Here is a 25,154-nt window from a genome sequence, read left to right on the forward strand (position 1 = left end):
GTGAAGAAACATAACCTATTTTTACACAGAAGTGAACTTTCAATATAACATTTAATGTGAAGTGACAAATACAACAGTACAACAGCTGACCAGCTGATTTACAGCCAGTGCTGCCAACGTATTTCGCGCGCATACGACGTTGCCTGCATGTTATGCGTTCACCATTTCGTGCCTTCACGTTGCAAATCTGGAGTGAGACAAAGTAATTAGAGTGAGACAATGTTAACATTGTCTCACTGATGAGCGAATTGGCCACTTTGCTTTCTCAAATCAGTGAGAGAACATGTACATTGTTAGGTAACTGTAGGAAAAAGTCTTATTTTATAACTATTGCAATAGTACCTAATTTACCTCGTCATTTAATCCGAATTCATATTACGTGTAACATCAACATTTTATTATATTGTTAGTAAAACATTTTGTAAATTAAAAAATAGTTCAAATGCCCGGTAATTTTACTTAGATCTTTGAAGTTTTGTACATAAAATAAAACAATCTTTCATCTATAAGTGACTCATTTAACCTACGAGAATGAAGCTATCTGCACGGTTATCTGTACAGCTGTACAGTGCACATCTAGACCTTAGTTATTGCACAACACGACAATTAATTGCAAGCTATGCTTTAAAATGTTGGATTGTAACAATGTAGGGGTTTTAATTCCTTGCGTTTGTAAAAAGTTGACAGATAAAACATATCAACCGATAAGAATCGACGATTAGATTAAGCTGAGTGTGGCATACAGTTCAGTACGACTTGATTAGTGTATGACTAATACGGTCAAAGTACCAACGCACTTACTGGTTGTCGAGGCTAGGCTATGCATTGGTGGTATAAGGAGTTTCCACAGTGTTTAGTATGTGACTACCACGATCAATGTACCAACTCACTTACTGGTTGTCGAGGCTAGGCTATGCATTGGTGGTATTGGGAGTTACCACAGTGTTTAGTGTGTGACTACCACGATCAATGTACCAGCGCACTTACTGGTTGTCGAGGCTAGGCTATGCATTGGTGGTATTAGGAGCTACCAGAGTGTTTAGTGTGTGACTACCAAGATCACTTTACCCCCGCCCTTACTAGTTGTCGAGGCTAGGCTATGCATTGGTGGTAGTATTGGGAGTTACGCGAGTGTTTGTTTAGTTTGTGACACCACGATCACTGTACCAACTCACTTACTAGTTGTCGAGGCTAGGCTACGCGTCCGTGGTATTAGGAGCTACCAGAGTGTTTAGTGTGTGACTACCAAGATCGCTTTACCCCCGCCCTTACTAGTTGTCGAGGCTAGGCTATGCATTGGTGGTATTGGGAGTTACGCGAGTGTTTGTTTAGTTTGTGACACCACGACCACTGTACCAACTCACTTACTAGTTGTATAGGCATTGGTGGTATTGTGTGTTACAGAAACTAAGAATGGATGGAATCAACTACGGTTACGATAGTGCCCGCTCAACATGTGCTCAGGTATGAGTTTTAAACTAATTTGTTTATAGTTTTATTTACTTAGTGTTATTAACATAGTATCAATTTTTTTATAATATTGATATTTTTAGTTTACGTCCTTATGAAATCTAACCAGTTAATATTTTTCAATAGGCTTATATTATATTTCGTTCGCACTATTAAGGCGGTTGAAGGGAAGTTCCCCCACAACCTTTTATATATATATATACTAGCAGAGTACCCGTCCTTCGTACGGGGTTGGCATATAAGTGTAAAAAGCTTATTGCAGTTATACTCTAACTTAGCGTTTGCAATGGGGTTGGACACAGTTTGATAAAATTTACTTTTTTTAAATTTACGGTATACTATAATTGTATTACACCTACCATAGCCATAATGTTCTACCACTTCACCTTAACATTAAGGAAAAAGAAATTATTAAAAATTCTAAAAATATCACAAATTACTCATGAAATTAAAAACATAAACATAACTGTAAACAATCCTACTTTGGCAGTTCTCATTGCCTATCACAGTTTTTTTTTTGCTGCTTAGTTCAAATTAGCAGTTTTCATAAATGAAAAAAAATAGTGCTGCACCCTGTTGGTAAATCTTATAATTTTTTAATACTTTTGCATATCATCTTTATCATAGAACCAACTTTTTTTGCTGTAACAGCTGACTAAATTCTTTAATTACCTTTAAATATGAATACTCAAAAGGTTAACATGGGGAACTACAGAGCCACTGGGGCGGAGCCCGAAAGGATTTTTGAGATAAGAATATGCCTATATGTTAATCGGGAATATGAGCTATCATGCGAAATTTTAGTCCAATCCGTCTATTAGTTAATGCGTGATTAAACTTCAAACAAACAAACAAGCAAACAAACAAACAAATAAACACACAAACTTTCATATTTATAATATTAGTAAGATAAGATATGTTGCATCTGATTGATGTTTTGGTAAACTTTAGCTGTTGAGCTATTTTTTAACGGTAGTATCAAGTGGAGTATGTCTGTCTTCCTAAAAAGACAACAAAAAAACTAGAAAATAATGGGAAAACTTCAATACAAGACGCTCTTCAAAATTATGTCTTGTGAAACACTTTTTTCAATGCAAATATTAGTTTTTGACTTTTCATATGTAATCATACAGTAATTCGATTGTAAATATGCCTTTTAAAGTGGTTTTACGTGTTTTACATTTACAATCCTTGAAAAACAACCGTCACACTAATAATGAAGTTGTTTCGCTTTTGGTACAAACCATACGATTATTTGTCCTGATAAACTTAAATATTACTTGAATGAGTAAAGACCACACTTTTTTATAACAGTTCCATTATATTGCAGTAATAAGCCAACAACGAGGGATGACTTTGGCGTAATATTAAATTTATTAGAACACTATTTTGAAGCATTATCAAAATTTGTATAGTAAAAAATAGGGAATTGAAGTAAGCTGTTTTACAACTGTTAGTAGGATTATTATGATCCCATATAACCTTGACTTTTGCAATAAAACTACTGAGCTCCGTATGCCCTACTTACGCACGTTACTCGAGGTGTACATTCCACCAAACACAAGATATATTATTTAGTCATTCAAACATCCAAAAATTTATTGAATTGTTAACTTTGAATAAAGACTTAAAGTCGATTAAGAAACTTTTTGTTTAATACATAACAGCAGCGTTTATACTAGCTAAGTGATACTATATTTTAAAAATAATTTTAAGAAGCCTGAATCAATTTTAAAACACCCCACTGCAGCAATCCTGCAAACTAAGCAAATCTCCATTCGTATGATTAGATTACCCATCGAGATATGCGAATCTACCGTTTTGTACTAAATAGTTGTATCGTAATATTGTGATATCGAAAAGGTTTCGGACGCAAAGAACCGCGACCGTGACCTTGTCTTCACATGATTTTGGACAATTCAAACCGGCTTGAGCACAGGGAGATCAGATAAACATACACTATTCGTACATAACATACACATATGCCTCCTTACACCTCCCTTATGCCTCACTGCCAAGTCATTTTAACTAAGTGATAATGCCGCAACCCCTAGGTCTAGCCTGAAGTAATGTGAAAAACAATCCCAGGCTCGTGCCTAACGTCCTAGAAAAAAACACCTATGCCTCCCGGATTTCAATTTCTCGTGTCTACGGATGGATTTTGCAGTTTCTTAAAAAACGTGATGGCGCTCAACTAACTTTGGCTTAACTACAAATCGTTTAAATAGAGTGCCTTAAAGCCAGAAATAGTCTATCTAAGAACAGAAGTAACACCAAATTCGAAGGATTTGTAAGAGTCCTACCTGGGTGTCAAGGTAACACAATCACCTTTTCTTTTTGATTTGCCGAGTAAATAACAGATATCCTCTTTATTGCAGCTTCTGCGGAGTCTAGAGATGAAGACCGTGTTCAGCTTCCCAATATCACTTATCTTCCGAGTCCGAGTCTATTTTAAACTAGCTGTTCTATGTGTTGTTACCTTCTTTCACGATTTCGGTGAAAGCTACAGGAGAAGGTTTGCTAACAATTTACACTGTCATTTTAAGGCCTCGGTAGTGGGAGTGTTTGAATGTCAAAAATCAAAACTTTCAGTGTCATTTTTTGGGTTAGAAGACACAGTTTAGTTTTTTGATTTCCGAAATCAAGTGGTTCGTTGACTTGGTTCAAGTGTTGTTTCGTGGGACTTTGTCTCGCTTGCCATTTTTGAACAAATAATAACCTTTAACAAGAGCCATTCAGTATTTCTTTACGCCTATGTATTAGGCATTTGTCATATACTGGATTATAATTTCAAAACCCTATAACACACATTAACTGACCCTGCTGGATAGGAAACTGAATCAAGTTCATCCAACCCTACAAATTCATGCTTAATCCCACCAAAATTTGAACAGACCTTGAGTTATCATGTTCACAGATATATACATTTATACAAATTTAACTAATAGTGTATTTGATCTCTCGGCCCATCCAAATGAAAAAGCAAATCGGTCCCGGGTCTAGGTCTTGTCATGCTACCTACGTCAAATGTTTCTTCGCTAGGGAAAACTCGTCAAAACAGTATAAGAATAGTGTAGTGTAGTGTAGAATAGTGCATCTACTATACATAGATATTGATCGTACAGCATATCATTTAAAGTTAGTCTGCTATCAGGCTGTCTATCAATGCACAACAATTACGTAACAAATTTAATGGACGTGACTAATTCATGAAACAATGTCATCTTTGAATTCAAATCTACTTGAGCGAATTATTGCCGTTTAATGTTCTGTAAATAAAAACTACTGTTTTGAAATGGTCGTAAAAATTTAATGAACCATGAGTAAGCTGCTTTGCAAAAATATTTTATGGCTCTATAGATACATAAATTTTGAAAAATCTACATAAATATATATTTATACTACTTTTATACTAGAGTTAAACAATTAATTTCACATCACACTATTAACCAAATCTTAGAATAACTATTGGGGCCCATACAGAGTGTTCAAAAAAGGTGGGCTAAATACGCAGTGATACCATGGGTCAAAATTATAAGAAAATGAAGACTAATATTTTTTCCAAAATCGCTTTGTTCAAGATATCCACCATTTTGTATTGTTTATAATCATTTTTATTTTATAAATTTTTCAATCGATTTTATGAAACTTGGTATGTATGTTAAGGTAGAAGAGACGATAATAACAAAAATTATCTTGATTCATGGTTAAATTAGAAATTCAAAATTGTGACCATTCAAATTTTTTAAACTTGAATAATTAAAATATAGCTGATTTTATGAAAAGATTTCAAAACACATTTCTTTTATATTCCCTATCAAACGGTACCAAGTTATAAAATCTATCGAAAAATAACTAAAATATAACAATTTTTAGTTGTAAATTTTAAGGTGAATCAAGATATTTTTTCTAGCATGGGTCTCTTCTACCTCAACGTACATACCAAGCTCATAAAGATCGGTGGTAAAAATTCAAAGATAAAAATGTTTACGTAAAAAATACAAAATGGTGAATATCTGGTTAACGAAGCAATTTTGGAAAAATATTATTCTTGATTTTACCTCTATTTCGACCCAAGGAATCACTACATAAATTATGTCTACACCTTTTTTTTGAACACCCTATATAGGAATGTCAAACAACAACAATCTTTTACACAAAGTTCAACCCAAGTTTTGTTTCAAACTCATCATACACTAGAGATGTTTTGGATATACAATTTAAGTTTCTATTTTATCTATATTATTATAAAATTGAGGTTAGGTCGGTCTGTCTGTCTGTCTGGGCAGCTGTCACGACTGAAATACTTAACGGTTACAGCCAAAATTAAGCACAAAGATGGTCCACATAACTAGGGATGCCATAGGTCTATTCAATTCCATGACTTGCTCACGGACCCTTGGATATCCAAAGTTTTGAGATGAGGTTTTCAAAAACAAATGTCAATTGGTCTCCATTGAAGCATGAGAAAATTCACAATGTTTACCTTTGCGTTGATATTTAATTGTAAACAATCAGAACTGGCAAATGCTCATTTCAAAATTTCAGACAGCTTATCCTAAGAAATTCAATATATTTATTTTTCTATGATTTTACTCAACCATGTGGTAGGATTATTTAATCTAAAACTTTATGATGGATTATTTATTCTAAATCTATGTTAATGATTATTAAACATATTTTTCTTCCCGTTGCGAAGCACGGCTACAGCAGCTAGTAAATTCTAAAAATAATTGTTTGCGTTGGTAAACTATGATAAAATTAAATGCCAAAAATGGTTTATAAATGTTTATTCACGACTATCAAAATTATTACTGTCTATTTTAAAGTTCAAAGTCATATAGCGGTTTATATTGTCATCAGAAACAGGAAGTAAATTCCAAGTGTGTTTTATTTAAATTTGCATTCCAATCTGCATACTTTAGTTACTAGGCGTGGCCAATTGCACTATAGGCCATGTAGAAACTTTTATTGAAACTTAACGTAAATGTCAACGGTGTTTAGAATTGTAAATTTATAATCTCTTAACAAGTTAAAGCTCAGAAACCACTAGAGAAAATAATTTTGAACCCAGGATTCAAAATAAATACGGTGTAAATTATTTTAGATTCCATGAAAAATGCAAGTATGTGGCTGAACTTACATGCACTTGCAGTTCATTGCTTTTAGAAGGTTTTAGCGCACAGATCATTATATTACTCATATTTAATGTTGGTGTTATAATCAGTATGACAGTTATAGTGATGTTTTTCATATATTTTTATCTTTGGAGTTTAATTGTTTTATGCTCAATGTTGTCTTAATCGTCGACATGCCAGTAATGGTGCTGTAGGTCCTAGCAACATTTTCGTTAGAATGACTGAAGATCAACGTTGCCGAATTATAGTGAGGTTTTCCAGATAGTTACAGCTTTTGATGTTAAACGTTTGATGTTAAACGTTGACATTACAATCGGCATGCCAGTGATAGTGATTTTTTACAGGTCCTTGCAACTATGGCGTTTGAATGCCTGATGTTCAATGTTGGCATTATCATTGGCATGCCAGTGATAGTGATAGGGGCCCTCAGACTTCCTGGAAGTGACTTCTCACTAACAGACGACGAGGCGTCATGGTTTGGTAAATATTCCTAACAACTATTACAATTATGTAAATTATAAATTGCCTTCTAATAAATTAAAATTTTTTAAACTTGGGATTAAATTTGTATGTATCATATTTTACAGCCATCTTGTTAAATTGTATCCTAATTTAACATTAATAACTGTGTATAGTAATGGCATTAAGTACTCAATGGTAAAAGTCTATGCAGTTTGAAAAGTAATACACAAATTCCTGTATAAAATAACCTTTTGTTATTTGTTGGTTTAGATTGTGTTTTCAGCAGTTTAGTTGTCAAGGAAAGACTAAATCATAGCTCACTCTATTTGGTTCAAACTAACAGTACTTATGGGTTGGTTAAGATTGGTGAAATGGGATGTGTTGTTTCTCATTACTTTAAAAATGTATTTTCAACTTTGATGATAGATTTGTTTATTTAAAAAATAAAACAAGGCTGGGTTGTATTTATTTTATGAGAATTATTGGAGTACGTGATCTTTGTTGTTATATAATCTACTAGCCGTTACCTGGCACGCGTTGCTGCACTAAACAACTATTATTTTAAATGGTTATTTTTTGTTGTTTACTATAAATAATAAAACATATACCAAGAACAAAAATTGAATATTCATTTTACTTTAATGCCAGTGGATAAACAATGTTTTTGTTTACCTATATGCCCAGGACAATTAGTAACTTATTAGAAATCGCAAGACGGTTTACTTGGATATCTGATTACCTATTTTTGACCGATTACAGTTATCGTTATCATTAAATTTTTACGTAATATCTACTAATCTCCTAATAATTTAACAATTGAGTTGAGTGCATGTCTTTGACAGATGTGCTCATTTCAAGAACGCCTTTAAGTTTCACTGTCCTCAAATGTGTTCATTTCTTTACCAACTTTCAAATATCCATTTACCTTTTTGTATCAATTATTTGAAACATCATGTTGACAAGTTACAGTGATTAATAACACATCTACATGTATTAATTTTTATATCTTCACGTATTCACATCATATTTATTTAAACTTGAATTTCAAAAGTTTCTTTTAAGAATCGTTCTTCACTTGAAAATCCTGATGCATTTGAAAGAAAGATAATAAACTATTCAAAAACAGAACAAAAAACTATAAACAAACAAATCTTAATAATCTGTATCAACGAACTGAGATATACTTTTTCCCAATACCTTGTCATCAATCCTTATGATCAATGGGTAAGGGGAGGGATTACAGTAATGGGAGTAACTAAGATAGTTTATAGGTAAAATCACAAAAATTGTAATACATTTTGAACTCTAATTTTTTACACCATTGGGGTTACATAATTTTATTTCGAGTTTAAAGGACCATCACTAAATATCAATGAAATCATTTCACCAGTTTTTTTTTGTTAAAAACTGATTTTTCGTTATTTTGTGAGTTATTATGGAAAAATCACCGGAATAATTGACTTAAGATAATGTCTGAAATACGTAATTTAATCGTAACATACCTAACGAGTGGATTTTAACGACTTTGTATTACGTATGTTCCAGCCGGACTAATCTTCATAGCCCAGCCTCTAGGTAGCGTGGTATCTGGTTTTCTACAGGATCAGCTGGGTCGCAAGCTCTGCATGATGGTGGTCAACATTCCTCAGCTAATGGCGTGGGTTGCTTTGCACTACGCCACCTCAGCCACCACGCTGTTCGTCTCCGTCGCCACCATGGGTTTGTATTCTAGATGTTCAGCTACAAAAGGATTTTAATATGTACAGTCTTTTATATAACACGGTGGCCTGAAATCCTAGGCCATGTCTACAAGAATTTTTCACAACCACCCAACTCACCAAATCAAGCAAATCTGCAACAACCCAACCAACAACATCTACCACCACACGCCCTTACCCAGGTCTCATCAAAACCTATAACCCAACAACTTGAACCTCGCCAACAGCTGTGGTTTACAGGTTAGTGAGTTAAAATACACATAATTCGTAAAACACGCTGCTATCAGTGCAGTACCACAGCATCTAGCCGTCATTGGTCATTGTGATTTTGATAAATGGTTCTGAATAAAAAAAATGTCTTATATTAGTGAGCACAACAAAAGTATAACGTCATATCACTTAATCCACGCCACTCATCTTGCATTTACATTCAGTAAAACTTACAAAAAGTGTGTCGCTGGATAGATAAAGTGATTCTTTTGAATTTTATAAATAACTAGCTGTACCCACGGGCTTTGTCCCGTTTAACTTCATAAGTATTTGCATGGCTCAATTACGTCCTGGTTGAAGTTCGTTCGCTACGCTCACTCACCTTCAGGTTGGAGCTCGTTCGCTGCGCTCACTTGCCTCCAAATTAGCTGCAAATCGTTGCAAATTAGCTGTTGTCATAAATTTAAAAAAAGTCATCTCTTTTATTGTTTATAATACTTTCATAAAGGGTTTTATGTTTTAATATTTAACATTGGAGAATTTAAACGTTGTTAAGTGCACAGGTGTGCTGCGATTGGGGTTTAATACATTTGGACTTATTCAAAAGTAAAATAGTTTTCTGTGCTGCACTCTGTAGAAGCACTGTGGCACTATTTCAAATCATGACCATTGCTAATACAGAATGTTGTGATTATTCAAACCTACAAAACAATTGGTGAAAGTAAACATCTGCTTTTGAATTATATTTATTTTTAAACATTGTAGATCAAAAAGTCTGACATTGGCCCACTTAAAACCCTCTGGGGCAGAGCCCTTTTGACGGATCTGCACCAAACTTCCCTCGAACCATCCTTGAAAGATGCTTAATAATGCCTAAAAGTTTCATTACAATCTGTCGAGCGGTTTCGGAGTCCATAACGTATATACACACACACATACATACATACATACATAGTTCCTCTTTTATAGATATAGATGGTATTACTTTACATGCCAATTGTGGTAAAAAAGTAAGAATGCGTTAAATGAGACATTATTATAACATTCCATCTTCTCTATTTGGGAAATGAATTTTGTCACAGGTAATTTAATGTTCCTTTTCTTTCTATCAAGTGCGGAGATCCGTAAGCCAATTTTCGTGAATATCTCAGTATAGTTGATAGATACCCAACAATTTCCTCAAGCTAGTAACCCTGCTCTGTCTTAGGTCTGAGTCTAGGCTTCATGGAGGCGCCGGTTCTTTCGTACATTGGAGAGATCAGCGAGCCTAGACTTCGAGGAGTTCTCAGCAGCCTAGGCGGGATCTTTTTCAACTTCGGCCTCGTTGTGTCCGCCTTCATAGGAGCCTCTACTGACTGGAGAACAATGATGCTATGGAGTGCACTGTCTCCTATATTGGCGTTCCTGGCCTTATCACTGGTTTGTATTTAGATTCCTTCATATTTAGAATATAAAAAAATGTAAGACGTGATTAATGGTACTGATTTTTCTAGAAGCGGAGAGGACTGCCATTAAAATAGCTTCTTCCTTCTCATTTTTTTCGTTCCGCGTTCCTCGTTCCGCTTTCGCATCTAGGAAAATCCATCTTAAGTAGGTATGATGATTCGCTGGGACAAATTCGTAGAATATCTTGCCGATTCCTGGTTGTAGTGGGTGACGTCACATATGTTTTAGCACCAACATTAACTTTAACCGTGTCGTTATTTAAGGAGTCCTGTGTCATGTTGGAAATGTCGTGTCTTGTTGTTAAAGGATTCCTGTCTCATGTTAGAAATGTTGTGTCATGTTAAAATATAATAAAAGAAGCACCCGATTTGGTAGTGGCAATTATTCAAAACCAATTGGTAGAATTGGTTCCCTGGGGTCTTTTCCATGGCTATCAGAAAATGTAAACCGTTTTCCTGCGTTTTTGTTCAGTGACAGATGTGTTTATGTTTGCGTCTTCTCGTGGTTTGTTGTTTATATTGAGCATGTGACCGTTGTTTACATTGTAAATAAGGGACTGAAGAGTCAGTATTCACTCAAGATAAACAGTTCTGTTGGTCCTTAGATACGCTATGAGATATTAGAGATTAGATATCCTGAGATGAGTGAGACCAGTCTTCTGAATCATCAGAAAAAAAACAAACAGACAAAAAATGTCATAGACATAACATACAACAGATGTCATGTTTAACCTAACAAAATCCAAGAGTAATTGTCTGCATAATGTAGCGAGTTACTAGTTATCAACTGTGTCACAATTATCGCGAATCAGTCAGCACATCGCCAGCGTCTCAGCTGCGCCTTAACCTACGCCCGGTCGTTCGCTCGTACATAAAATTTAGCAAATTTCTTTCTAAACCATTTTTTAGAGCTTATTATGCACCTAATGGTTACGGAGAAAATTCCAAAACATTTTAAATCTAAAATTCCCATGTTAATCCTATGGAGAATAAGTAAACTTGTAGTTTGCTTATTTAAAAACATATGTAAGGTGCCAAATTTTAAGGGGGGTTAAAACGTACTACGAATAAATGAACATCAGAACTTACCCGATTTTTAACCACAATAGCCTACTCCTAGGCCTATGTGTTGGCCATAGCTTGGGCTATGGGCCAAAGAACGTAGGCCTATTTTTATTCACAGTGAAGTACACAAACACATCCACAACTACATATTTATTCATAATAGCACTTCGCTTCACATAATAAAGTTAAACCGGCCGATTTTACAGATATTTAACGCCGACGACGACATAACCCCAAACTGGTGTTTATTTGTTGACAGACGACAGACGAAACTAGACCAGCTCAACAAGTGAATTCGATCGGCTGTTGTCTAGTAGTACTAAAGTTCGCCGCTTGAGCGCGTAAGCCTCAAGCGGGCAGGAACGAAGGATTTTACTCCGAGACAGGATTATTCGTTCGTACGCCGTCTTGAGAGTAACTTCGCTGTTTGACCACCGACTAGCTCGCACGGGTTACGAATACAACGACACTACGATTATCACGAAGGTTAGCTACCATACTAGTTAGGCCCCTTTTTACGTTTTACGTTATTTCTGTTTTATCTTACGCATACTTTACTTATTATACCTTTTCGTTTTCTTAAAATTCCATTACGAATTATCTTAATTAATTTTTCTCAACTCGAGTCTTGACCCGCCAGTTCCTGCCTGCCAGTGACTAGCGGTGGCGATCGTTTATTTCATTTTAATTAATTAGTTTCGAAATTACGATTTCCCCGTTCGCTTAACCAAGAATTATCACGTCTAAATTATATCTCGTTTTCACCGTTTTAATACCCCGAGACTTGTCGTCTAAGTTCTAAACCCCGTCTTTGGCGGGTGAAAGAATCAAGTCTTGGGAGCAGCTGATTTGAACAATCAAACAGCTACAATATTCATATTAAATTTATTTTAAATCATATCACGATAAATTATCCGTTCAGTTATATTAATTAGGCCCCGACGACTCTGTAGGAATTGTTTTTTTTTACCTTTTATTCGACATTATATCGATTACCAACGTCTTTAACTAATTAGTTGCATTTTAATACGAGTATTTATATCACATTGGCTTAAGATTGGATACTCGTCGGTCCTACAGAGTCATTATAAAAGTTAGGCAAAATTCTCCAAAACACTTTTACGAAGGCTGGGATGATATAACTCCAACTGAGCGTCTGCAGGATTTCCTGAGCGCTTCTAGAGCTCTGAGCCTTCGATTAAATTTAAATAAATTGATCAGTCAAAGCCGTGACAACTTCGTATCGACCCCTGGATTTTTCTCGGCTCCTTCTGAGCATTCCGGGGAAGAAATTTGAGTGTGGCTGGTTCTAGGGGTAGGCCTAGCCTGACTTGGTGAATACTAGTTTATTCCCCCCCTAGAATTTTGCGTCACACATAATTTAAGAAAAATTCGGAAAATTTATTCGTATCTTACTAAACTATTAACTATTAACATCAACGCCAAAATATTTTCTTCATTTTGTAACATACATGTATTGTTTTTCCATGCAAAGGGTACTGAGATTAGTTAATAAGTTCGCCATTGCGCCTCACGCCTCCTGGTTGGTACCTTTATGTTTACTAAAATACTGTTTTCTGAAATGACATAACCAGCAATCTCTAGCTTTAAATATTTAGTGACTTCCTGAAAGGGGATGGCCAGTTCATAACCATCCAGCTTAATTGCTTCCTCCAATGTCTCTAGGTCTGCTTTTAGTTGATCAACTGTAACAATAGAATTAGGTAATTTTCTCTCTCTACATTGGCTGAGCACTTCTAATTTTCAAATCAGCTGTGTCGTCTGGAGTTGCCGAATAACCTGGTGTACGCTCATCTGTAGCAAACTGGAACTTTTAAAATCACGTTTCTTCTCCTCCATAGATTGTTGTCTCTGAAATCGGCCAATACTTTAGTAATACTTATACTGGCATTTATAATTTGTCCACAACTCCTTTCAAATTCCTCACTATCATTTTTCATACTTATGTTTATACCCTCTTTCTCCTCGTATGCCTCTTCCACCTGATGTGCCAATTCCTGTTCGAATCCTGACATTACTTTTTGATTAGCTACAAGGGGTTTTAACTGTCGCTCTGTAACACCTTTCGCAACACCAATGTGCATATTTTCCTATGAAATAAACACTCCGTGCCACTCTATTGACGGTTTCCGAAGTTCTCACGTCCACACTGGAGTTCAGCCGTTTGATTTGCTGACCAACCCGTTTGTCGGCCTGTAACATCCACGTAAACACAGTACATTGGGGATCATTCAAGGATCAAGGAGACAAGTACATTACAACACAAAAATATTACAACTGGAGACAAAATAATTTTAAATAACAACAAAATAAATTCAGAACAACTTCATAAACTAATTTATGACTACGTTTCTACATAGAACATTAATAGAGATTATTATGTACAACTACTTTTTATGAGCGCTACCTGCGATTTAATGTATAAGATATTCTTATATTATTTTACCTATACGACCATCGATATATAACTACTGGATAGGCAGCGCCGCGCCGCTCCGCTGCCCAAACCGCCAGCAGCATGCCAGGCCAGCAGTGGTTGCGTTCAAGGAAATGAAGGGTGAGAATGGGCAAAAGCGCAACGCAGCGTATTGCTTCTGCATTGTGGCGGCATATGTTAACCTGTTATACACCTAAAAAACTGGTTTTAAGAGACTTCTTTTGACAAATCATTTATCTTCTTGACATGCTCAATAATAGTCAATGTAATGAGTAAACATAATTGAAGTACTATTAACACGTATTCTTAAAGTTTTCTTCCGTATTTAACAAGATAATATTGTTTATCAACTAGATAATGCTTGTTTAAATCTGTATAAATATGAGTTACAATCACGTATATTATTTTGTATGGTAGGATGAAATAAAAACAAAACATTGAATACAAAACAAGTGTTTTATTAACATAACTGTATTTATAACGTTTACTAAAAGCTCACACAGATCACATGTTACAAAACATTTTTTCCTTAAACCTAAGTTGGATTTTTTTGTTCTTTCTCTCTTTGCAAGGTGATGGAAAAAAATCTTGAACAAAATTGCAAATATATTTAGCATCCTTGAAGTTCGTCATTAGTCATATGACCTATAAAAACTTAATTTACAAAATTATTACACACATCCATTTACGTCTGTAGGCATACTTAACTATTCTTAGGACATCTTCATTTGCCCTAATCTTAATAATACCTAATTTTAATAGATAACCTGGAAGAAATGTCCAAGTATGTAGCATTTGTTGACCCAGTTTTCAAAATATGTCATTAGATTAAAGAGATAATGCAAAAGAGTGTAGTATAAAGGTGGTAATTTATCCGACATACTTGTAATTATTCTATATGAAACAATTAATTGTATGTCTCGATTTAGGATTATCTCTGTTAGTTTAGCAGATTCGTAACAATAACATAGATAAATAAAAGTTCATATGCTTTAATTGAAAATTTTCAAATATTCAATTTCAAATTAATATTTAATACTTGGTTGTGAAAAGAAATGTTGCAACCTCTACTCCATCTCGACGTGATTAATTGTATGCAGTGCAACTCTTAACCTCTTATGTTATTGTATTTTATTAACATGTTGATACATAAAACAAACTAGGCACTAGTTATCACATGCATTTAAAAATACTTAGTCTTACTTAGACGTGAAGACAAACAGCCAGGGTTCAAAATCCCACATTCGCGGGTCTGACGATGGTCATGTGACATTAACAGGCGGGAAATTAAATACGGGAAATAAATGCGGGATAATGTGTTTTTAAAATAATTAAGTAAACTTTTAAAGGCATTCCTTAAGTAATCCTTTACAACAAAGGTAACTTAAAAACAATCTAATTACATGATGCATTATAATTATTAATACAATTACATTAAAGAACTGCCAGTGTTTGTACGTAGTCGCATGGTTGTCACTCAGTTCTTGCCCACTCAGTACCTGCGCGTCTATGGATACTCTCCCGCAGCACACTCGTGTGTGCGACCGGATTTCAAACCACAGCGCTTGTGGACAGCGCGCATTCCAGTAGCTATATATATCGATGTATACGACTACGACATACCCAGTACCCATCCTCTATACACGTACCAATATTCACTAGTCTCGTCTAACGCTTAGGCGTCCTACACCGTTTTATTGTTCACTCACGATCACACACTGAGGTCGTCCGTTTACCTGGTATCCGCTAACCTCGGTCCAAAAGTCACTGAGGTTGACACCCCATGCTGACGTGGCGATAACGTGTCCCTACTCCGGCACGTTGGCCTGAGTTTAACACCTAAACAAAAATAGGCCTATACCTTCCTGATATTAAAATTGATGTTTAAAGTTTTTTTTCACACTTTATCTTCACTACACTTAAGTGTCACTGTCACTGCTTACGGTGAAAACTGTAGAGTCACACTTTTATCCGAATCCGAGTCGCCACAAGTACGACTCATTCGTCATTGGGGCCTGGTAGTTAGGGTAGTCTTCGTCCTAATCCGAGTCGTCACTGAGGAAGTAGAGTCATATTCCTCAACGAGAGCCACCAAGTGACGTAGACTGCTAGACTCTGATTCACCATACTGTCATCACTATCCTCGTCTACCACGGCTGCTTCGGCGGTAGGACCACCCTCATCTTGATCATGACCTCGACCTCTGTGCCGTCAGGGGATTCTCCTTCTTCCATTCCCTGCCTATTTTGGCTCCTAGTCCTAATGGCAACCTTGGCACATGGTACCATAATCCCACAACATGCCTACTCCTAGCGTAATCCAACGCGCGCAAAGCCCTAATTAATCCGAATGGCTTTATCGCCAATCCTCTACCTGCACCTGGACGACTTCCACTTACTGTCCAAAGGAGACTTATTTCTATTTAAATAGTGTAACCACGAAATTAACAATCAATCGCTTATTTCTACACAAGAACTGTACTTCACTTTTTAATCCAAACTCAACTGTGACTCACAACTAATTCTAAATATCTTCAAAACACACAAAACTATAACAATTAATTAAGAGAAACAAATTTTACCACTTCGTATACAACCGAACCAGATCCAACCAGCTCGCCAGATCACCAGATGTCTCAGAAACTCGGCCAAGTTACGCATCGAAGAATGACAGATCTTATGACCGAGAATATCATCAATTGGCTGATCATTTTGAGCAGGAGAGTCGACGAATTGCAGCTCGTCGTTTGGAAGATCGTCAGCGCAGTGAAGTCTGAAATCCCCCAAACCTACAATGTTGTCATGTCGGTTGGCGAGGGATATCATTGAATAAGCATTATGCACCATGCAACTACATTGCAGGCAGACAATATTAGAAAACTTGAAACACCGTGCTATCGTTTATACACTTGATGCTGAAACTGGAATGATACACAACCAAATTATCCAAATGCTACTAGGCAACAAAAATGTTTGCAAAAGTTTCGATTCAATAATTAACTTATTTAATAAATGCTTTATTGAATCCAAGCAAAGATCGGTCTCCCGGTACTATTTTAAAACCCGTAAATAATAATATTTTAAAAATTTTAGAATATTTAAAAAACTGTTTAATATTTTATTGTAGTCCAGGCGAATAGTTTATCTAAAAGCCAAACATGTAAGAGTAGCTTAAAATGCATGTAATCAGACTTTGGTGGCCAAAGGTCAGAACTGCACCAGTTGTTACCCACTCCACTGGTAATGGATTCAGGTCGAAATTCTTGTTGATATAATCATTGACAATTGATGTATAATTTTTTCTTATAAATTACTAATTACCTGAGAAAAACAATACCTTGACAAAATACCGAATTTTAGGTCAAACTTTGGTACTAAATCTTTTCTTGGAAAATCAACCACCAAAAATACACATTAAAACTAATCACATGTGGGTTATATTATTACCCCCACATGTTTTAAATATGTTCTCGCGATGTTAAGGTTTTTTATACACATACATTTGAATGGATTTTTTTCAAGATTTTAATTGCCTTCACTCGTATTATTAATTTTCCATTTATTATATTGACAAAACGGAAATTAGATGAAAATAATTTGAAAAAATTGTATTATGTTTGTAGTTATAGAGAGCCGGTAGTATTCCTATGTTTCCCTTGTCCAGTAGTACGCTAAGCTTCAGAGATAGGTAGTTAAGGAAGAGATATGCATCAATTGTATCTACCATTTGATCTGCATTATCATTCTCACGGTCCCAGCATAGCGGGTCTGACTTAGGGGAGGTACGAATGAGGCATTTAGTTCAAAATTCCTTCGTGAACAGCGCTGTAGTAGAGAGCACTTTGGCAATGAAGGTTTACTAATCGCAAAAATAGTTCTGTTCATAAAATAAAATTATAAATGTCTCAAATTCAATTTTATTATTTTTTAATTATAAAATTAAACTATCATAACCTAACCGAACTAACCAAACTTGCTGATAAAGAAATAATATAACAAAAGTTTAGTAATCGGAAAAATAATTCTGTTTATTAAATAAAACTAGAATTTGCTCAATTAAAATTTTGTAATGACTTAATAATAAAATTAAACTGTAATTACCGAACCAAACCAACCAAACTTGCTGATAATAAAAAATCTTGGACAAAAAGTAAATGCTACCAGCAGGATTCGAACCCGGGACCTACTGTATATGAGCCCGGCACGCTAACCATTAGACCACCGAGGCCGATGGCTACCGACCGTTTTGTTACGGTAATGGCGTTCCCTCAGCTAATAAGAAGCCCACAGCTGTCATCGTAGCCTCTTCTATACCTCCCCTGAGTAAATACCCAGCATAGCTGATGACCAAAGGGAGTTGGAAAATGCCGCGAGATCCTTTCATTGCTGAAAGGATTTGTGTGTCCTTTGACAGACTTATTATAGAAGAGCTATACACCTAGCCAAAATCTACACTGTGTTATCTGTACTATTATTTTCCAGGTACCAGACTCACCTGCCTGGCTGGTGACTAAAGGTCGTGTGAAGGATGCTGAGAAAGCCTTCCAGTGGCTGAGAGGATGGGTGTCTCCGGAGATGGTCAAGGAAGAGCTAGACACCCTCATTTCTTATGTTCGCAACTCCGGCCAAGCATCTACTAGGGTCCTAAACCTCCTCGAGTATCAAGTTGTAGCAACTGAAGAAGGTGGTAAGGATTAGCATCCTCTTATATACATTTACGTTTTTTGCTGTTATAGGCCATGGACGTAGACCTTCCCTGATACTGAACTAACTAAAATTCTAACCAGGCAGTTGTTTAGGAAATACAAATAACGTGAGATGTTTAAAATCTACTGTTAAATCAGTGGTTTCAGACAATAAATTTATACAGTACTTGACAAAAGTCCAACACAAGTGGTTAAATTAAATTTGACTAAATATATGATGCGATGAACTTGAAAAAGCTAGACCATATAGGGTGAAAATAACAAAAAACATCTTATACATGTCATGTAAACACATTCTCATTGTTCTAGGTACTACTCCCAGCCATGCTACCAAATCTCAGCTGGAGATATTCCTTCACCCTTCTGTACAAAGACCTCTTCGTTTAATCGTCACATTTTTCTTCATCACCTCCTGTACTAGTCTAACAGCTATGAAGCCGTTTTTTGTCGAGTTTTTGACAAGCCTTAACTTGCCGATCAGGCCGAATATGGTCATTGTGAGTATATGATAAATGTTGACTGCTCTTTTAATACTACGTTTTTGTTAAGTCCAACTTTGCTTTCAATTACAATAGTCCGTGCTCCTATTTGTAGGTTTTTGCACCATTAAGATTTTCGTATCAATATTTTAACTTAGAAAAAGCCGCAATGCACAAACCTAGACGAGATACCACCCAATAATAGTTTATGATACGCGAACCATTCTAACTACCTTTGGAGAGACCGATACACTTTTTTTCAAGATGAAGATAGCCGGAACATCTGCCAAAATGATCTGGAGTTCAGATCACGACATTCTTTAAGGGATGCGTTTATTTTCTAGGATGATAGGTCTACAGCGACAATTTCAAGATGGATCGATTCTTGACTCTGTTTCCAAATAAAAATTTTTTACCTCATATATTTTTTTAGTTCAACAAAACAACCAGCAGCTGGTTTTTTGTTTGGGTCTTGTGGTTATAAAACGCCTTCCTGTTGCTTAACAGCATAGCTAACCACTTACCCGATGACAAATGGGAACTAAGAACTGAATAATCGTGACTTTGATGCATTTATCTTTAAAAACACATTTTAAAATGGGCGATGTGCACATTCAAATTTAAAATCACATAAAAAAAAATTTGTTAAAAAACATGTGTTTTATAACAATGTAACGTTTTGAACTTCCACCTAACCAAAATGTTGATAAAATGCCTCGTTGATATACATAAAGAAAGACTAATCCCTGTCTCATCCTTTCTTCTTTGTGATATCTTTAAAATAATTAAAGATCGCTTTCCAAAAAATCGTCATGGACGTTTGAATTTTCAACACTTGATTGACTTGACCGTTTCTCTGTTTGATAAGTTCCTCGGCACCGGCCTGGTCTTCCTCGGGGCTATCACGTCCACTCTCCTCATGAGACGCGTGGGCAAGAGAGGTCTCACGTTCAGTTCCCTGGGCCTAGGCGTGGTCTGCTGCTTCGGCCTAGGTCTCTACCTCATCTTCAACCTACACGTCCCCTGGCTGGTGATCACCCTGGTCTGCTTGATGAACTTCGCCGCCACTCTAGGCATGCTACCCGTCCCCTGGATCCTGATATCAGAGGTGTTTCCACTCAAGTAAGTTGTGTGAAAAATTGTTTTTGATTGACGGGTTTGACATGAAGATAGTAGTTTTACCAATGTAATAAGTGGAAAAAACTATTTGCAGTTGGCATAAGATATTCGCTCCTTCTTGGTATAAATAGTATAAATTTGCCAGAAACATTAGGAACTAACCATTTGGTCATTTACAACTAATTATTCTCATAAGCTATGCGTAAGATAAAAAGAGGAACACTATACTTATAAATCCTGCAGCAATTAGATGACGTAAATATGATGGTGTTATAGCCTACATATCACCAATAAATATTAAATAAACCAGTGCGGGCCTTATCCTAGTTTTAGAAACATAATAAGTTGTATTTGTTACAAAGTGTTGACACTAAACGTTTACAGAGGCCGTGGTGTAGCCAGTGGCGTATCGGCAGCTATTGGATATCTCCTCATGTTCATCATTATCAAGACGTACTTCAACGTCGTGTACCTGATAGGTGAATCAGGAGCTCTCTTCCTCTACGGGACCGTGGGTCTCCTCGGCATAGTCTACCTGTACTTCAACCTTCCAGAGACTGAGGGAGTCCCTTTGCAGGAGATCGAGAAAATATTCTACAACGAGGAGACGACTGACAGATGTGACAACGGGAAACACTCTGCCAAACGAGAAAACGAACTGCGCTCACACGTGTAGCACTCGTTGTGTATGAATTTGACTTGTTTGATTACAAGTCCATCAACGTGATGTTTATTTGTAAAGGAGTTGTTTACTTTATTTAGTTAAGGTATAGACATACGAAAAAAGATTTATGTAAAAAGGTCATGTTGTATCTGTCAGTTATAGTAATTTTGCAATAGTATATGCGTTTAGTTAACTTAGTTATTTTTCAACAATTAGAATTTTAGTCTACATTGTTGTTACTAGAACTTTAAATGTGCAAAATATGCCATAGTTTCACTAAGTTCCATGTGACTCCCTCAATAGTAGATTTATTAAACAGTGTAATATAAGTTAGATACCTACTGTAGAACAAAAAGGGAACAAAAAGTAGTAGTTTGTTAGTGGATTATATTACTTCATTAGTTGGATTAGTTGATTTTGATAAGTTGATTAGTTGAATTAGTAGATTGAGGTAGTTTGTTATTGCTCTTCTTAGTAGACTGATTGGCACATGTGGCTACATCCCGATCCCCTGATTTCACTCCAAAACAGGGGAGTGAATCATCTTTGTTTGAATTTTAGTTCATAAACAGTCAATTGAGTGTTTGTCCAGAAACCTCGTTTACTTTGTACAATAACTATGGAAAGGCTTTAAACCGTTAGATGGGATAAGAATCATCTCCGCGGTACATTTAGAAGTCTGAAATACATACTAGAAAAGGAATTACTTAAATTAGTATTAACTTTTTTGTATTTAATTATGTATTATACTAGATTATATAACCATTTACTGTAAATAATCGTTTTCAGTATTCAGTAGAATTAATTAGATTGTTTTCTACAATATAGAGTACGAATACTGTTTAATAGCTAAATTTTAAGGTAATTTTGAGCTCTCATAAAGTGTAGGGTAATATTGTTTTCTATAGTAGTTTATCTTATGTTTATTACGATATTTTTCCGACTTATTTACAATTGCTGTAACAAACTCCAGAGGAGGGTAAAAAAATGGCACAGGTGTTATGATTTGATAGGTGTAAGATTTTAATTTGTTTAATAAATTAAATTACTTTCTTATGTATTCTGGCTTACTGTTCTACCATTGTCCCAGATGTCCCCCTACCAAATTCCCAAATATGTGACCCTGGCACCAAATGTTCAGCAAACTTAGTCTTTTCACAAATAAAGTGTTTTAGTGGACCTTTCTAACTGTTTATATGAATACTAGACCATGTGAGTACAAAGTGTCAAATTATTAAACATCTCAGTAATTCTCAATAGCTTTGAAATGTAACTAACTATAACCAATTACGACGCATATGAAAGGCATCTTAGGGAAGAAGATCATGTCGGTTTTTAGGGGAAACTTAGATCAAACTTTCCCCGACCCACAACTCCAACTATCATGAACGCTCAGACATAAATGAAAGATAATCCTCCTGATGGTTGTTCAATCAAATGGAACAAACTTGGGATCAAATATCAATATAAGGAAAGGGGGGGGGGTGTTTCAGAGTCAGAAATGTTTAGTCATCGTTGGCCTACGTAAGTTCGCTCTGTGTTTGTGTAAACATTTAGATTTTGGGAATGAGTCCATGCATCCGATGTGTTTCGGTTAAAGTCTTAAAATTAGCCAACACGTTGTTGGTTATTACTAAGTTATAAGATTATCATAATGGTAAGCTTCGAAAAACAGCCTAGTGTAATCTATAATCCCAGTGATACAGTAGATTAGCTGATTTTATTGTTAACTAGCTGTGTACCCGTTCTACGCACGGGGATCTTATAATATTCAGTTGAAACCTTCTTATATAACGAACAGCAGTTGGTTTGCATATTTTAAGATATGCTGGCCAAACTATTATACATAGCTTCATTTTATGTTGTTTTTTGTTGTTCCGGATCGGTATGACAATCAATAAAAGGTTAAATTACCTCTGTGTCTGCCGGTCGATCCTATAACGGTAGGCTTACTTTTATTTTTACTATCTGATCTCGTTTGCATGGCTCAATCACGTCCTGGTTGAAGTTCGTTCGCTACGCTCACTCACCTGTATGTTGGAGCTCGTTCGCTGCGCTCACTTTCCTTCAGGTTAGCTCGTTCGCTACGCTCACTTGCCTTCAGGTTAGCTCGTTCGCTACGCTCACTCGCCTCCAGGTTGCAAATTAGCTGTTGTCATAAATGTAAAAGAAATAATAGTGCTAGTGCTGCACCCTGTTGGTAATCCTTGTAACTTTAATGCTATTGAACATCACAGAACAGAACCAACTTGTTTAATTGAAACAGCTGTTAAGATTCAATAATTTCATTTCTCATAAGGTTAACATGGGCTTCCAGAAATTCCACGTCAAAAATCGACAAAAACTTGATTTTCAAGGGTTTACTGTTAAATATCTAACTGTCTCATATTCGATGAAATACGTCTAAAACCATCTCATATATGTATAGTATTTGGAAAATAAGTTTCAGGCGGGACAGTGCTATAGTTATTGAGGAGTAGTTGTAATAAAGTGCGTATTTTAGCGTTACCAAGAGAATGACAGATAGACAGACAGACAGACAGACAGACAGACAGACAGAAATTGAGATAAGGTTTGATTCGGTTTCTCTGACCTATGAAATGTAAAAATAACCAAAAAGTTCATTATTCTAAGCAATGTACAGACAAAACTCTAATTTTATTTATATAGATAATTCACTAAATCAAATCAAATCAAATCAAATTATCTTTATTCACTTTATAAATTTTATGTGATGGTAGGACGACTTTAATTTTTGGGGAAGAATGTAATTAAATAATAAATTTAGAAATTCACATTGTAAATGATTTTCAATCAATCAAACAATTGTAGAAGTATCAGTTACAGCAGTTGGTTGTGTAAAGTAGATTGTTGAGTGTAAGCAGTTTTGTGCTGCTTCTTGCATTCAGTAGGTTCAATAACCAACAAATTGCTGATCATGGCCTTAATCTCTCTTTGCAGCCAAATTGAAAATACCGTCGGTGGTAAACCTTCACGAATAACACACTCTTCCTTAGGAACCAGCGCCGGCTGGCCAAGGTAAGGCCGTTATCCTCTTTTAATATTTTTAGACTTAGAGCACAGATAGTTTTGAAATACTTATAAAGACACTTAACACTTTTCATATTAAATTCATAAATTTCATTACATACATTTATTTAAAACAATATATATATTTACCAATTTCTATTGCCTCTTTGGTTGAATAGTTATTTTGAGAATAATAACATAAACAATTATATTTGATTGGAAATCATATTTTGTCATTTAGTATTTGCCATTCATTGTTCTCGATATAATATCTATATTCTATTTTCCTTTTATCTCTGTAATTATAAATAATACTTGTGTTGACAATATAATATAGAATTTTGTATAATCGAATCTCGAGTACCTTTCTTTGTGCTCACTGCCAAGCAAGGTCACCCCCCACAATATACTATATAATAATAAACATCATTTAAAAGAAGTAACACATAAAAACTAACCGTTACATACATTAATAGTGTCAAAGCATACAAAATTGGTTATACAATTTAATATAAAAGACTAAACAATTTTACAATTATTTTAGAATGGATAGCTATTTCATTTTTTATTTATAAATTCATCTATACTATATTGAGCCAGATGTTTGTTGTATACCATATAACATATAACATGTTATATGTTATAATATGTTTTATATTATTTGTAGATGTTCTTCTAAATATATGGAAGGAAATGAATTGTTGTTTAAGCTAAAACCACCTACAAATATGTGCATAAAAATATCAACCATGTATCAACCATAGTATATCAACTACAGAATTACTTTATTTCCTATAGTGCACTGAAATAAAAAAAATGGTCCCAAATGTTATAGTATATTTCATAACAAGAGTAGAAAGTGAGTCATTACATATTTGAGAACATGTTTGAAGTGCGAGATTCATCCCACAGCTGTCACCATAACTTTTAAAAACACAAGGAATTGACATTTTTACACACACGGCATCAATCCAATTAGGTTATTTAGCAAGGGGGCACTGAATTTTATTTTCGGATACAACAAGTAGCATAACCACCTTACTTTTATTTATTTGCATGAAATGCATCCAAAAATCACAAAGTTTCAATCAACCAACTAACTATCAATGATTCTCACCAAGTTCAATACCTTGGTTACTAAGGAAGAAATTGGAGTCGCTACGAGTAGCATCGAAAGCAAACTGGAATCTC

At 35.3% G+C, this 25,154-nt stretch overlaps 1 protein-coding gene across 2 annotated transcripts; it reads left to right on the forward strand.

Annotated features, from left to right (window-relative positions):
* Positions 1-1,196: 1,196 nt before the first annotated feature.
* Positions 1,197-21,993, forward strand: LOC128988990 (facilitated trehalose transporter Tret1-like). 2 transcript variants are annotated; one of them, XM_054410830.1, is made up of 8 exons: positions 1,197-1,464; positions 6,953-7,088; positions 8,616-8,789; positions 10,206-10,417; positions 18,448-18,649; positions 18,981-19,168; positions 20,019-20,272; positions 20,654-21,993. In XM_054410830.1, the coding sequence occupies exons 1-8, from the start codon at positions 1,414-1,416 to the stop codon at positions 20,943-20,945; spliced, it is 1,509 nt and encodes a 502-aa protein (XP_054266805.1). In that variant the 5' UTR covers positions 1,197-1,413; the 3' UTR covers positions 20,946-21,993. The 2 variants fall into 2 exon arrangements, with proteins under 2 accessions (XP_054266805.1, XP_054266804.1); XM_054410829.1 differs by having other exon boundaries at positions 1,198-1,464; positions 18,448-18,652.
* Positions 21,994-25,154: the final 3,161 nt, after the last annotated feature.

The sequence above is a fragment of the Macrosteles quadrilineatus genome, unplaced genomic scaffold (assembly GCF_028750875.1).
Source record: "Macrosteles quadrilineatus isolate MER2022 unplaced genomic scaffold, UCM_ALF_1.0 Scaffold_3__2_contigs__length_128488019, whole genome shotgun sequence".
Lineage (NCBI taxonomy): Eukaryota > Metazoa > Arthropoda > Insecta > Hemiptera > Cicadellidae > Macrosteles > Macrosteles quadrilineatus.